This window comes from Micrasema longulum, unplaced genomic scaffold (assembly GCF_059751315.1).
Source record: "Micrasema longulum isolate JH-2025_06_02 unplaced genomic scaffold, ASM5975131v1 h1tg000426l, whole genome shotgun sequence".
In the NCBI taxonomy this organism is placed as follows: Eukaryota; Metazoa; Arthropoda; class Insecta; order Trichoptera; family Brachycentridae; genus Micrasema; species Micrasema longulum.
Window position 1 is genome coordinate 49227 of NW_028277626.1, and position 16830 is coordinate 66056.

At 36.1% G+C, this 16830-nt stretch overlaps 1 protein-coding gene across 3 annotated transcripts in view; it reads left to right on the forward strand.

Moving 5' to 3' along the window:
• Positions 1-671: 671 nt before the first annotated feature.
• The window catches only part of aralar1 (calcium-binding mitochondrial carrier protein aralar1), a 40861-nt gene continuing 24702 nt past the window's right edge, over positions 672-16830 (forward strand). For 2 of the 3 annotated variants that reach the window (XM_088226353.1, XM_088226355.1), the window contains exon 1: positions 672-1116. In XM_088226353.1, coding sequence (XP_088082479.1) covers positions 1063-1116 — 54 coding nt within the window. In that variant the 5' untranslated portion in view covers positions 672-1062. Of the gene's footprint in view, positions 1121-16830 lie in introns of all 3 variants that reach the window. The other variant, XM_088226356.1, reaches the window with a different exon arrangement.

Sequence of the window (16830 nt, forward strand, 5' to 3'; positions counted from 1 at the left end):
TCTCTGCCTTCACCAGTATTCAAATTCACTTTAAAGTATCCTTTTTTTAATCTCTGTATTTTCGTGTGTTGTTGAACCAGAAATTGTAAGTTACTAAAATTATTTTATTTATTCATTCCTTGAGGCTAAATTCATTTAATCATATGTTTTTACATGAAATAACAAATAGCTACTATCTAGTAGAGTATAATAAAATACCTCGACATAGTTAAATGGGCACTTTCCTCTACGATACTTCAATATATAGATATGTGAAATAATTCTGTCAGATGAATATCACCTGCATCAATGGAGGTTTTACACTCTTTAACTTCACAAAAATTATCAAATGGAAGTGTTGAAGTATGGATGTTCAAATATGGGTAGAATGGTTAATGCTACAGTGTGTATAAAGTGGCCCCTTAAACCAGTCAATGACAGGCCATATGCCCTCTAAATGCCTAGATTACTAAATTCCCACCTCTAAAACATTATTTATCCTCTATTGTTACCTACTCTTTAAACGCATGCTTTTATGTAGATTTCAATTTCATGATAATCTAATATATTCATTTCAGCGAACTATCATATATGATAAAATACATTAATAATCATATTTAGCACAATCTTTCACCGTGGCGGGACGAAATATATTGCAAGAGTTTTTTTCGAGAAGTTTTAACGCCTAGCTTGTATTAAACGAACCACTGTGCGACGCTAACCGCGCCATCGCCCGCGATCGCGCTGTATCGTCAAAAACACTACCTACCTTGTATAATAAATAATAATCTCTGGTCGAAAAGCGCGAGGCAAAACACAAAACTGAGAAACAGCAGCGAGCAATATCTGTGTATCTATGAGCGGAGCGTGAATCGTGAACAGCTGAACAATATATATATATATATATAGCAAATAGCAAAAACGTTCGAAATATCGAGGGGGGTGGTGGCTTCGCGGCTCGTGTCAGTGTTGGTTTTTATACTTTTATTTGTGACACGGATGGTTTTGCTATCGTAATAACATCCTTAATAGAGAGTGATCGATCGTTTGCAATATAGTGATTTCCCGCCCAAAGGATTTGTAATGCTGAACTCGAGAATACTAGATTTGCTCTTCACCGAAGCCAGCTGTCAAGAGGTGGGTAAGTTTATTGACAGTTTCACTAATATTGTCTGTCAATTTCTTATTCTCAGTTATTAACATGTTCGGTAATCTCGATAAATAGTTTTGCAAACATTTGTACTTGATTACATTTTTAGTCGAGGATTTGAGGTTTATTTCTGTATACGGATGTCCTTGACATTGAAAATCTTCTTGTCCCATTCGGTTTTGACTGTTACCTGTTAACTATTACCTAAGTTTACCGATTACGCCACAGCATACTTCTATAATAAATATACTATACGAACTGTGAACTAATATTTTATTATAAATATTTTATCATTTATCAGTATAGAGAATGCAGTCGTCATAATATAATATATATATCATATTTATATGTATAGCACACGTAATATGTATATAAATCGTACTATTGTGAATCTGAGATATAGTAGCATAGGTAAAATATCACTGAAAGTGTTTTTTTTTTCATAATTAACCAAAACGTACAATCTTTTGATTTTTTTATGCACGCAAATTATAATTATATGGGCAAAAAGGAAGTTATGGCAATAGGCTATAGGGCAAACGTTGTCTTCTCTCGATATTTCACGTCTCCGGATGTGCTATTTATGCATTATATAAATATTATATGCGTAAGTACGGCCTCGTGGTGTAATGGTCAGCGCGTTTGCCTACCATGCAAGACGTCTCGGGTTCGATTCCCGACATGGTTGATATGAAATATGTATTTAAAAGGGTGTTTTCACACTAGAATATTTCATAGTCCCTGGACTGGTACCTGAAGCGTAAGACTGATCACCTTACCTTCATGTAACAAAATTGATCGAGATGCACCATTAGGTGTGGAAAGGGAATGACGATGATTATGAAGTACCCAATAATTATAATAAGGAATAAAATGAACGTATCTGTTGGGTACAAATATTGTGCATAGGTAATATTAGTTACTATAGGTAGGTAATATGCGGGTTGTGTGCGGGTAGGTACGGTGGCCAGGTAGGTACTCGCGATCGTCATCGATCGCTACCTAATAATTAACATTCAACGGTAAAGTTGGTACAATATTTTTGTTTACTCATTTTCTTGCATTATTGAATAATATTTACTTTTGAATACCTACTTATCAAATAATCGAGGTCACTCATGGACGAGCGATAATCATAATAATATATTGTTCTAGATGCACCACCTACAGTGGTTGGCCGTTGGCCTGATAATTAGCCCAACCCATAGAATTAAGAATAGTCCAGAAGGAGCGTAGAATCATATTTGAATACATCGGGCATGATTTGCTAATTACAATGAAATGTGATCCCATCCTGTCTCTTTAAGATCCTAACAGTACCGCGAAACCGTCCAATTTTGTCCAATCTATGATCAAATTTACCGAAATCAAATGGAAATATGTTTTTTTAAAGGTTGATCATAGATTAGACTGTTTGTTTCGCGGTATGTCTGCACTTTAAAAGGACACAACACGACATAGTTAAATTCAAATCAAGAGTTGCGTACTGAGTGACGTCTACAAAGAAACTAATGGGTCAAAACGTAAAACAACTCATTTATGAGTAGTTTAGTCGCCTTCTGTTTGATGCTCGTATGCGGTTTTCGTACTATTCTTAATTCTATGGCCTAACCTAATTAGACATAAAATGCATATTATTATCACTTTTCCAGTTCAATTCTAAATAATTCGTAAATAAAAGTAATGCAGTGTATTTTTTTATAGGCTTATCAAGAAAATAAAATTCAAAACATAGGTTGTGGTTATTTAGGAATTTCAATACGTTATAAGTTACGTTACATATAAATACGTTATATCTACCTATACTTTATTTTTTTATTGCATTGAGTGATTCAATTATTGAACTTTATTTTCGCACACTATGATTTATCAGTTAGCTTCTGGAAAACATGATTAACATTTACTGGCTACTTGACAGTAGCAAATATATGTTTTTTTCGTCTATTTTAAGCCTCTTTATTTATTATGTTTAAATCCCTTTTGCGATTTTAGTTGAATTTGACAAATGATATTATCCTCATGCGCTTTAAAATTTTTGGGGGTTTGCCCGTCTTTTTGTAATATTTGTTTTAGAAATTTCGCTTATTAAAAGCATAATATTAGTATCATAACAGTAACTCCCCTTAATCGTCACCCTCCTAACTTTATCACATTAATTAACTCTATCGTAAAATTTTTCAAAAGCAAGTAATGGGGAAATTTGCAATCGCCTCAGTAATACTGATCATTTCTTGAATCTTTCGACAGTAAAAATCCGGGGGTTAATTCTGGAAATGCCCATGTGAAAAAAGTTCATTGTTCAGAAGAGGGGATTGTTTATTTCTTAGTGTGATGGTCTCAAACCCGTATGTGAGGACTGGCAAAATACTGGAATCAAACTCTTTTCGTTTAAAATTGATGGGGCTTTGGTCATTTTTAAAAATATGACGCAAGTTTTCCGAAAGCTGCCCCCCCCCCCCCCCCCGAGTCTCGATCCTTCGATTGATCTCTCTCGTTTGATTTTCCTTTCCGAGTACAATTTTATGTCCGGGATATACATATACGTTTACTGCCTCTATGGGTATATCATCTGTACGTATCCTTGCAGGAGTGGGTGCCATCGCTTTATTTTTATTCGAGTTCATTCGTAGTCCTACTTTTTCGGAGACTATGTTTGACTATTTTAGCATGAGAGGAAGTCTCTCAGCATCCCCACTTATCGAGGCGACGTCATCACCAAATCTCGGCTGATTTCAGTGCGCTCTATCCACTGATATCCCTTCATTGTCCCAGTCGAGTTCTTCAAATGCATATATTTTATATTCCAGGGTCATTGTAAATAGTTTTGAGGATATCGTGTCTCCTTGTTGGACTCCTCTTTTTACAGGTTCCTCTTCAGTTAGCCAATCATCGTTTACGAATACTTGTAAATTAGCGTTGTCATATATACTCCGAATCTAATTGGCATATCTGGAGTCTATGCGTGCTTGATGCACCGCTTCAATTACTGCCCAGACTTCGACTGTGTCGAATGCTTTCTGATAGTCAGATAGTCATCATAGGCCAAGCCTACAGAGGCACATTTAATTCGGAGCATCTCTCCATAAAAGTGCGTAAAGCGTCGATATATATGTATGCACTAGTTGCGTCACCCGTCTTGTGTTCCATTTAACTTAAGTTCCGGAACTTAAGTTAAGACTCGTAGTCAGTAAATGTGAAGCGGCGTAAAAAAGCGCAACACATCTACAGCTTCGAATTCACAGTAAACTGGCATAGACAGTTAGTCTTTTTTACTCTACTGGATAGCTCAATTATAGTAATACAATACATTCGTTTATAAGAGTTCATTTTTTGAAAAAATCTAAGAGCAATTTTTATAGTAAACACAAAATAAAACTTTCGTATAATATGGATGTTTGATACAATACTATTCAACTCGGTGACGCAAACATATTTAAATGTTATAAATAGCAATTTATTTGTATAAGTAATATGAAGATGTGAGAAATGTAAGAAGTAGCGTCTTATAGATATAAACAAGTGGGGGAAGAAGTTGAGTATAGAATGTAAAGCATAATATTATTATACAATAATAAGAACATAATCAGAATAACAAAAATACAATTATGTGTCCAGAACATTGTGATGTATTTTATTATGTTTGTTTTGGGAAGAGTATCTATATATTTATAATACAATAAGCAGGTGTGATATGTTAATATATAAGTTATTAAAATTGAAAATACAGATACGCCCATAAAATAAAAAAAATGAATAATAACAAACATATAAAAGCACGGAAAATGTGAGAAATAAGATAAATATTTAAAATAAACAGGCAGTGTAAAATGCAGTAGGATATTTTAGAAAACATGTTTTTGCAGTAGAGTATGTAAAATATATATATATATATATGCATAGTATATACAGAGTATTGTGATATTTGAGAAAAGTATAAAGTGAATTCAGACTGAGTAAAGTGAGTGTGATTATGAAGTGATTTTACTCGACTATATAAAGTTCTTTTAAAATCATTTCTCAAAAGGGTTCTCGATCTCTGTTGAAATGTTGATCATTATTTATGTTTTGACCGCAATAAGTTTTTATCCACATCACTTAATATTATAAAGTACTTACTCCGAATAAGGAATTCAACATTAGTTTTAAGCGTTAGCGAAAATCAATTAAAGAATATCTCAGGCTGGGTAAAAAATCTTATATAATAATATTTATTATGCGAAGTAGGTGTTTATTAAAAAATATAATAGATCGGTCTATTAGAAGCTAGTGGGTACTCGTACAATAACACGAAAAGAAATACGATGGATGGTTAAAATATAATACAAGATAAAGTGATACACGGGACTCTGAACAATTCACGCCCGTGAACGGCGCGGCTTGTATTTGCTAGAAACTATAATATCCGTGTCGAGTGTCGAGTGTCGAGTCAGACCACTCGGAAGAAAAGTGATGAGTATTAGAGAAAATAAATTAAGGAAAAATAAAAAGTAAATTAAATATTTTCAAATGCGTGTAGGTACATAGTACATATGTATATATTGTACATGTGTTACATTATGTATGTACGTAACCATTATTGTATCGTCAAGGTCGAATATGCCATTTTACAGAAATACGTTTTGGGTATCTTTATATTATATATAATTCCTCTGTACGTGTGATGTCACCGAACTCCTCCTAAACGGCTTAACCGATTTACGTGCGGTTTTCAGAGAAATATAGATCTTTGCGTTGTGCGTGTTCGTAGATATCAACATCTTCAATCTAATATGTAAAAAGGAAGTTAGGAGCATACATGTTTTATTCATCAATCTACCAGGGTTGCATTCGAGGAGAATGCATTTACAAAAAAATAGAAAGATGTTGTTTTTTTGAGTATATATTTTTTTGTTTTTTAATGTTTACAAACAGCATTTATTTTTTGTGGATCTCAATCAGATTTTTTCCTTAAATTTCTTATAATTTCTCCCCATTTATTTATTTTTACTGGATTTTTGGTGCTACTAAAATAATATTAAATTCAATACAATTTTTAAAATCGTATACGTACATAAGTACACCCCTCTGTTGAATATGCCATATTTGAAAAAATATTTATTTATGTTTTGGAATTCAACCATAAACAAGTACCTAGGTACCTACTTAAATTTAATATTTGAATATTAACAATTTTTAGTTTTGAAATTTAATCACAAATAAGTACCGAGGTACCTACTTATCAATGAAAAGTCTTTTTCCAAGGTAATAAATAGCAAGCAAGCCAACGTTCGGGCAGGACAACGTCTGCCGGGTCCGCTAGTGAAGAATATATCTACTTATTGTAGCAAATTCAGGAAAATAATAATTTATGTATGTATGCTAAAGGCTTTTTCAATTGGCGCGGGTAGATTTTGACGGCCCGTGGCGGCCATTTTGTTTTGATGACATCTGTCAAATATTTTTTTAATTATTAAGTCACTTATGCCAAATCACCATGGCAAGTTACACAATTAAACAGCACGTTCAAATGATAAGATTTTATTATCAAAATGAGTGTTCGTTAGTGCAAACGTTGCGCGCATTGCGCCCATTTTACGGTAGACATCACGTCACGGCCATCACGGCCCTTCACAGTCAACTCTTCAACTTTTGGTGGCCAAATCGGAGACAACCGGTTCGGTTATCAATCAGCCAACACTCGTACGTTCAAGGAACGCAAGATCGGCCGAGAACATCGCTGCTGTCCGTGAAAGTGTACAGCAGAACCCGGGGCAGTCGATTCCTCGCCATGCACAAGAACTCGGCCTTTCTCAGACTTCAGCTTGGCGAATATTGCGTCGGGACTTAGGCCTACACCCGTACAAGATCCGACTGACCTATGAGCTCAAAGTTCATGACCTTGGTATGAACTAGGAGAATAGGTCGTAATTCTGGTATCAATTTGCCAAACTTTGGCGATAAAATAGAAATACTAAGTCGGTGGTTCGGCGGTCGGTGTGTCCCCGTGCTCCTCCGCGACACCGGGGCTATTTCCGTTATCCGGGAAAAGCCGCCGTTTGCAGTTTACATAATAATCCGGAGTATGTCTCGTGATTGAGAATCTTGACCGTTATATTTAGACACAGCTGACCGGCCATTTTGGCTTTCGGATTATCTCACTTCGCGGAAAATAGCAAACCGCGGATATCTGAATGTCCGAATAAAATTATCAGTACCTATATATTATACCTACTATACGTACATCGATAGTATAGTATAATCAGTTTCATACGTATTTAAAATTAAACGGCGGATTTCATATTCTCGCGAATGGGGATTGAGGATTCTGAACATCTAAGTTAAAATTACCCGCTTCTAAAGTATGAGGATGACCTAGCTAGAATGTTCCACATTTATTTACATTATTTAGCTAATTGTATTACGACAAATTCATGATCTCTTATTCAATTGTACGAATGATAAACGGGATTGAAAATATCCGAAACATACCTTCTCTTGACCTTGACTCATTTTCCCAGACCGAATATTCGGAATTCCACAAACCATTCTGACGCGGGGCCGCTTCGATAATATACAGAATACAGATTTTCAGTAAGAACTGATAATAACGATGATTGGCTAATTTATATAGCGCCATTTTTCTAAAAATTGAGCTCAAAGGCGCTTTACAATGTTATACTTTGACATATTTATAGACTTACGTGGAAACATAAAAAGAAAACCTGTTTTTAAATTATTATTTTTACCATAACTACTGTATGTTTTTTAATCTAAGAGTCCTCTCCAGGAGTACCTAAGTACTATAGCGGCCCATTGGTTTTCCTAGTTCTAAAATTTACATTTATACTGCGTTTTATTTTAAATATAATTTTATATAATAGCCTAACTACGACCAAATGAAGTCGTCTTTAGCAGACGAGAACTTCTTTATATTTCAATTTGTATAGTGAAAATAATTATGTTGTACCTATAAATGTGACAGCCATTTCGCGACAATCGCGTGAGTGCAGTTTGCGTTATCTTCTATTTACCACAGAGATGTTAATCTCGCGAATCGATCAATACAAATATGAGTACAAATTGCCAAACTGTTGCCCAAATAATACAATTAGATAAGCGAATATATGATTTATGTACATTCTGTGCGTGTTTCTGCCTTGAACCGGTTTTATTCCAGTGTCTGACACACCGACGCACGTCACATGTATGCGCGGATTATGGATGGATATTATCTGACCGCGGGCGCGGATACAGATGATTATATAATGAGCATTACATACATTACGTAAGTAAGCATGATCGTCCGCGTCATCTGTGGCCTGTGGCGTGCCGGCATGGCGGGCATGGAGCATGGACGCGGACGGCATGGACGCTCAGTCTCAGTGCGCTTAGTACGTACTACGTGTACGTGATAATAAACCCACGTGTAGGAGGTCTCCTGTCAGAAGTCGTGGTGCGTGTTTCACTAAAAAATACACACGAGTCTTGGGAGGGGGGGGGGATTGCGAGACGTTTCTATATGCGCCACATAAAATTCGAAAAAAGTGATGCCGACGTTTAATTCTAAGAAAGATTTTAAATAGTCTTATTGTCTTAACGCATGTAAAATCTCGTAGTTTTGTATCCAATATGCATGCTATTCTTGGTATTTTTTAAAGAGTCAATCGATCAATAATGTTTATTTTTTAACTTGACGTAAATGCTGTCCGATTTGTCGCAAACACTTTTGCAATCGAGACCTCTTATTGGCAGAAACTCTCTCCCTCGCAGAGATCTGGATTGATAGCTGTTATCTCATGTCCATGTTTTCCTGTAGGGCACTTATTGTTGGCAAATGACTGTATACATTAGATTTGAGCTAGCCGCATTAGAAAAAGCGCACGCGTGATCAGGTGATCATGGGAGCCAGTTATGGATGTAAAATTACGTAATTTTTATAAATTACAGTAATTTTACCTTGAAACATTTAGACTTTTTTTATCTTACTAGACGCACAGTTTTAGCTTTATTCTGACAAATATGTTAGTTGAAGTGTAAAAACTGTTTACTGGCGTTAAGATGACGTCATTTTTATAAATTGCGAACTAAAAATCATTTTACAAGTTTTAAAAAAGTTATTAGCCTTTTACAATTATGTTTTAAGATGTTGAAGATATTTTGTGTCATACAATCGATTTCTTTGAAAAAGTTACGATGCGAGATGCCTTGGGAATCTTTGTGAACACCATGTGCTCCAACTAGGGAGCAGACATGGAATGATGCCTTTAAGTTGGTCAACTATCGGATAATTAGTAAAAAGTTAGTGCAATACCGCTTTTCTGCATTTTTGATATAATCTATTTGATGTTCAAACGTGTGTGTATTTTTGAAAGTATTGGTCGGAAGAAAAAAAACAATTACGGTTTTAAGTAAATTTTATTTTCTCTCAGACTTTTGTGTATTTTTTTCTAAAATCTATAGGGACGTAATAATACGGAAGAAACTGAATGATTTTTTCGATTGCGGCATGATCTGTGGTCGTTCAAGGTCACAAACTTAAAGTTTTACTTAGGGCCATATATCCACCGACCCTGTTTAGTTTCAAAACATAATAGCCTTTTTTTTTACCAAAAAGGTGAAAAAAGTGCATAACGAATGACCTTGAACGTCTCATAATAAATCTCGACAACCACTCGATGGATCTAAACCTGGTTTTCTCTGTCACGTAACGTGTCCTAAAACAAAGCTACTCGTATTTGTTATATCTTCGAAAAATTAAAATTAGTACGTCATATTCGTTGTTTACCGTAAAATACCGGGGTAATTTTACCGCCTTACATCTCTAGACCCAGTATAATATGTCACCAAAGCGACTGATTAATTTTCCTGAAAAAATGCTCCTCATTTTTGTTTTAGCGGTATGTGGTATGTGCCGTGGTCCCATTGCGCTGTAAATGAGTTATGTTTTTGAAGCCATTATGTTGCTGCGACTCCGGTATAGAAAAGTTATCCATCATCGCGAAATATCGTTCTGAAGTAACTGTTTTGTGATTACAAAAAAATATACCCGATTACACGTCACGTCGGCTGAAAATGGGGCACCAAACAGCGGTCTTCAGACTACGGAGTGACTTTTGATGGACTGCTTGTGAAATTTTTCTCCCTCCAGTAGCACATTTCTGTTTTTTGACGCACTCTCCGACGTAAAAATGCGCCTCGTCACAAAATAAATGGTATTCGAACAAGTCGCGCTAGAAAATCCTTTCAAAATCACTCCTGCATAGTTTTTCCTCCGTGTGTAAACATCTTCTTTCAGCTGCTGGGTGATTTGCAACTTAAGGACTGAATTTCAAATCTTTCGTCAAAATGTTGTGTACCGAAGAATTTTCAATGCCAGTAGATGCTGTAACCTTACGGTCAGATTTGCGCGGATTTCGCAAAAAAAATTCTCACACGGTTTATGTTTTCCAAACTCGAAACACATGTTGAAGATTTGGGTCTAGGTTCATTTCCAAATTATCTTCTTGTTTAAACTTCTGCACTCGAGTCGATATCAACTGGTTCGACGGCCATCACGTAATCTTCGGACATCTAACTGAGGACAAAAACGTTGCCTTGCCGCATTGGTCGCGAAATGTACCTCAACCGATGATTCCCCCATTTTTTTGCTGCCTTTACCCTCTACTATACCCAGAGAGGCCAGAGAGGCTCGTCAGCGGGTGGGAAAGCGAGGATATGGAAGGAAGTTGTGAAAAATACACCACAACACCCAGACCGATTGAGAAAAATCTTTATTGGATTTTTAAAAATTTAATTTGCCGAATCTGCCAGAACTGCTTTGCCGAGAAATTAAAAAAAATGCCGGCGGATACACTGTGTCATTTTATTTTCATTAAAAAAATATTCAGTGGGTCCAGTGGTAAGTGGTAAATAGTGGCAGTTTTCATTAGCCACATAATATGTACCTACTATGCTATGTACCTTACTTAGGACTTAGGTGTCAACAGGAAAACCAATTTCCGTAAAAGCTAAAGCAAACAGAAATATAAGAACTTGACCATTTCTAGCTTCTAGCTTCTAACACACTCGGTGGGTATACGAGTACGTGTACGTCGTGTACTTGAAGGGCCGCGGCCGGAGGTATAATTAATAACGTCATTGCAGTGCGGTGACTATACACAGGCTGTGATATAATGGCTCGGGTTCGACTCCCGGGGAGATCACACAAAATAAAAGAAACACTGAAATAACGTAGTGTATGCTACCTTAAGAGCGAATATTTCTTCTCATGCTCGCGCGCCGATTATTCCGACTTTTGACTTGTCCATCATTAGGTGTTTGTTGGATTTGGTCATGCCATGTCTTTCTCGGTGTTCCTCTAATTTTGCATCCATCAACATTCACATCTTAAATATTTTAGCCGTTCTTTCGCTGTCCATTCGCTCCACATGTCCAAATTAACGCAGAGCTCATTTCTTGATTTTGTCGATAATGCTTATCTCAGCCTTACATAGTGTACGGATCTCAACATTTGTGCATCTATCGTACATAGTTTCACCGCAGGTTGGCACTATCGGAAAATATGTATGCGTAAATGGTATATCTTTTTTTTATATTTTTTTTTATTTTTCATTTAAAATTTATTTATTAACTCTTATGGATTATTTCGTTCATTTTACAAAAATAATATATCTTTTTTTACCATGCTCTGTTATTGATAATAATATTTTTTACACCTTTTGAAAAGTTTGTCCGAGTCTTTTGTTTAGTTTTGTCTGGTAGTTTCTTGTATAATTTCAGTCCCTGATTTATTAGTCTCGATTATCCTCGTCTCGTTTTGGAATTTTGTATGCGATATTGTTCTGACATTCTTGTATTATGTTCATGTTTATTCCAATTATTTTCAAGTTTTAGTTCTTTGTCTAGAATGATATCAGTGGCTAACTTATTAATACATTTGAATGATTCTAGTTGAAAAAGTTTATTAACATTAAATTGTTTTTTTAAAGAGTTCTTTAGTTAGTCTGAGATAAGGGAGGTCATAAACTATCTTCAATATTTTTATATTTTATTTATATAGTTTTTTTGTCTGCACATTTTGCCGCAATGTTGACGAAGTTGGTCGTATCGTCAACTTTTACTTTTAGTTTATATTAAAAATAAAAACAAACTTATGGACACGGCAAACATTATTCTTGCATTTATTCAAGAATAATTCAAAATAACATGACAAATTATTTATGTAGTTCATAAAGATGGAAAATAAATTTTAAACTTTGAATGCTTTTATCTCAAAACTGGAGTTTCGTCCTTACGACAAGATAGAACCGGGGTGACGAGTGACGACATGAGGACATGACCGAACACCGCCACCGCACCACACCGCGCACCGGTATATTGTACCTATACAATCTATACATATTATAGTTATAGATTGCAGTTCTGTTCCGACGTTGATGTTATCATTCTAACCTCAAGGTTGATCAATCAAGTCACTGGGGGTTATAGCCGATTACAATAATAAATAAATCATATTTTGTTTTAGAGGTATGTCCGAAATTTTCCAAGCTTGAGAAAGTTGGACACAGAACTTCAAATGAAAATCCGGATTTACCTGTACAATTAATATCATTCGAGTAGAGGTAACTGAATAGAACTTCTGGATGTCAGGACCTACAGAGCGGCCGACATTTAAAGTGACCATGAGTTAGTCGTCGCTAAGATCTGACTGCAGCTAAAACGTCTTCCAAAACCTCCTCGGCGAAAGACAATCGACGTGGAGAAACTAAAGTCTGATGACACGAGACAGAGATTCGATGATATGGTCAGTCAATGCATTCAGCTGATTGACGGCCAACCCCCCACTACAGACCTTATTGAAGTGGAGTGGGGAAATCTCGAATCAGCACTTTTTTCTTCCACGAACGATATTCTTGGATTTCAGATAGCACATGGGAGATAATAGAGGAACGCGCCAAACTTCAAGCACTGAGAGATAGTGAAGATGACCCTAACCAAGTGGACACCCGTAGAGATGACTATAGGCACCAGGGTTGTTTAGTCAAACGTTCTGCAAGACTGGATAAACGCCGTCATCTAGATTCGTTAATTGCAACTGCGGAACAAGCTGCTCGAATAAATTAAACCCTGAAACTTTTCAAATCACTCGTAAGATCTGTGATAAACGCACGATCACCCCAGAAGTTGTAAAACACTCTGATGGAGTGATCGAATCAGACACAGACCGCGTAAAGGAAATATGACGTGGTCATTTTCAGAGAGTACTTAATCGCCCCTCTCCTCCTTTTACCCTCGATATCTCAATAGAGACTGCATTAAACATTTCGCGGGCAGTAAACATTCCTGATAGTTCTCTGGCACTGTCTGAATTGAAAATTGCCGTGTTAAACTTGAAAAACAGAACGGCACCAGGGGTTGATGAAATACACCCGGAATATCTCAAAAGCCGCATCACCGGCATTATTGGCCTTTTACACCAACTAATGACGAGGTATGGGAACAAGAGAGGTGCCCGAGAGACTGGGTAAATGTGGAGATTACCGCATTCCACAAAAAGGGTGATCCATTAAACTGTGATGACTATCGTGCCATCGCGCTACTAAGTGTACCAAGCATCAAGCGGAGGCGATACGGTCGGCTCGGCCATGTGCTGCGGATGTCTCCTGAGAGCCTTAATCACGCTTGCCCGCTTTACAAGGCATCGGGTTCTCGACGTCCTGGACGTCCACTGCTGACTGTTCGTCGGCAGCTCGCGTCAGAACTGCGGGACGCGAACCTGACTTGGTAGGATGCACAGAAGCTGTCAGCCAACAGTGATGCTTGGAGGATCTTTGTGGACACCATATGCTCCAGCTAAGGAGCGGACACGGAATAATGAATGAAAGAGGTATTACAACAAATAAGTCATGATCCTCCTAAAGCTCAAGAAGGCTAAAGGTCTATCGTCCCTCATATAGTGGATGCCTACTATATGGTATTAATAATAGTGTAAACTTGCGGTTTATAGACTCTAGGACATAAGACAGAGTATAATATCGTGGATCGTGGTATAGATAAGTTACCGCGTGCCCACGTCGTGTTTCGTGTTATATAAACAGCTGTTGTCAGTTCAATATTATCAATACTCGGGTACATATTTGTTTGTGTATTCATTCAGTAATCAATTTTACTCGTCATCGTTATCTTACCAGGTCCGATAGTGCATACCGATTATTCGTATACTCATATGTACACGAAGATTAAGACACCACGGCCCCGATTACAATGGGAAGTTAATAAAAACCGATATTTGTGTACGAAAATGAGAATATTTGCATAAACATTTTAAGTCACTACCCATTGTAATCGGGGCCCAGTCTCGGGACTCGTTGCTCGCTGGCTGAGACACGGTAGACAAACGCACTGACCAGTACACCACGAGCCGGACTAATCTTTGATCGATTTCTTTTCGCGGACGCGGGCCATTTTTGTTTGTTACGAATAATTTTTTTTTTTTTTTGAGATAAGTAAAAAGTTTTGGTTCAATTTGTAAAAAAATAACCACAAAAGCACTATCCACTTCTTCCCTTGGATTTCCTACCGTAATGTTATACAAACGTAAAGCTTGCGTTAACTAATAAAATACGATTATTACTTGCTAATATTAATATCATTAATAATAACCTATTTCCTCAGTATAATATTTATAATCGAATAGATGGAACACTTGCATTATAATAAATGCGTATATCGATGATATTGATCGCTAGGTTACTAAAATAGTTACCACTGATCGGAAATGAATTCAATGGGTTCCCAAAAACTAAAAATGATTAAATCGCTATTTCATTTTTATTTCAGTTTTAGACTACTAAAGTCTGTTCATTATTACAAAAATTTCCAAATAAACGGCACGGTAAAATTATAGTGGATTGACATTTATTAGATTCGTTAGTACCTATTTAAATTTGATGATATTTATATTTTTCGTTTTTATTATAAAAGTTCATAGTTAATGACTTAATTTAATAACTTAATAACGCATCGTTTTGCATGTATTTTATTTCTTTTAAAAAAAGGAGTATTTGCGTTCTTAAAATTTTCTAATTTACCCTAATATTTCAATTTTGGTGACCATTTTCAACGAGTTATAAATAACTCACTTTTAGAAGATGGAAATCAAGTTGGGGTAGAGTGGGGTCTGAACCTCGGACCTCTGATCCGTGAGTCCGCAACACTAGCCACGGGACCACAACCTGATTTGAATAATATAATAAAACTTAGCAAAGAAATTTTAATAGTAATTTAATCAAAATCACTATTTAAATTTAGCGAGTACTCTCAGGTGAAAATCCTGCAAAAGGAAATCGACTGGAGATTAGTAAGTCTCGTGGTGTACTGGTTATTGCGTTTGCCGGGCATTAAGTAAATAATCGTAAAACAATAAATATCGATCCGCCGTATTGTATTTTATCATGCCGTGTAGATTTTTGCCGTGGTGTGAAATGGGCCAATCATGCGATATTACGCTGCGGGCTCGTGGTTTGCACGTGCACAGCGGTCCAGTCTCCGCGAATGTACGGTACACATTATCAACAAGGGCGAGTAATGCAATAGACTTCTGCATGTTTTTTTACATCTGTTTCTGTTTCCGCAACTTTTATAACGGGAATTTGAACGGAACTTTACGCGTAGGAGGGGTGTTCCAGGCGTTCCAGCCAACCACAAGCGAGCCGGGCGCGTGCTTCGGCACTTGTCGCAACGCGGTTTATATGCTTTTTTTTTACTTCATTATACGTCGTGACGTGTAAGCTCGTAATATTTTCTGTTCCTGTTTGTTTTAGTAATAAATTTTTGTCGTGTGTGTAACGTAAGTGCAATTATGACACCAAAAAAAGTCATGTTTGGAACTATTTCGTTGAAATAGACGATCTAACGGCCAGATGTAAACTATGTGCCGAACTCAAATTGAGAATGAAGTGCAACCTACGTCATCATAAATGATGAATTCATCATTACTAATATAATAATAATAATGTTTGGATAATTTATATAGCGCCATTTTTGTGAAAATCACCTCAAGGGCGCTGTACAATAAATAAATATCCCAACACGTCTTGCTGCTACAGAGCGCATGGACGGTTGGGATTCTAGTTCCTCGTCTCAAATTATGATATAGTACAATTATGATATATATGAGCTAGATAACAGAACGTCTTGCAGCTACAGAGCGCACGGACAATAAGAAATCTAGCCCCTATTTACATTTTTATTTTAATTTTTTTTTATTTGACAATGAAGTTTAGAGTTTAAGTGATATTTTAAAAACGAAATAAAAAGCAAATTTATAAAATTAGAATTTAGATAACAACAAGTCTTGCAGCTACTGAGCGCATGGATGGTTGAAATTCTAGACCCCATTTACTAAATTTAGATATTTGATAGTTGATAACATTTACATAATATTATAAAAATAATATGATAGCTAACATCACAAAAAGTCTTGCAGCTTCAAAACGCATCGACAAATGGAATTTCAACAACATAAGAATGATTTTAAAAAGTTAATAATAAAAAATAATTTTAAGAAATGCAATAATAATATATTGAGCAAAGAACTAGTAAGTATGGCAATTAAGCGAACATGTAACAGCACAAAAAGTAAAATATAAAAAACTAAACAAAGATACCATTCCTTAACTTATTATTAAGGTTAACAAGACAATAGACGATACTTAAACTCG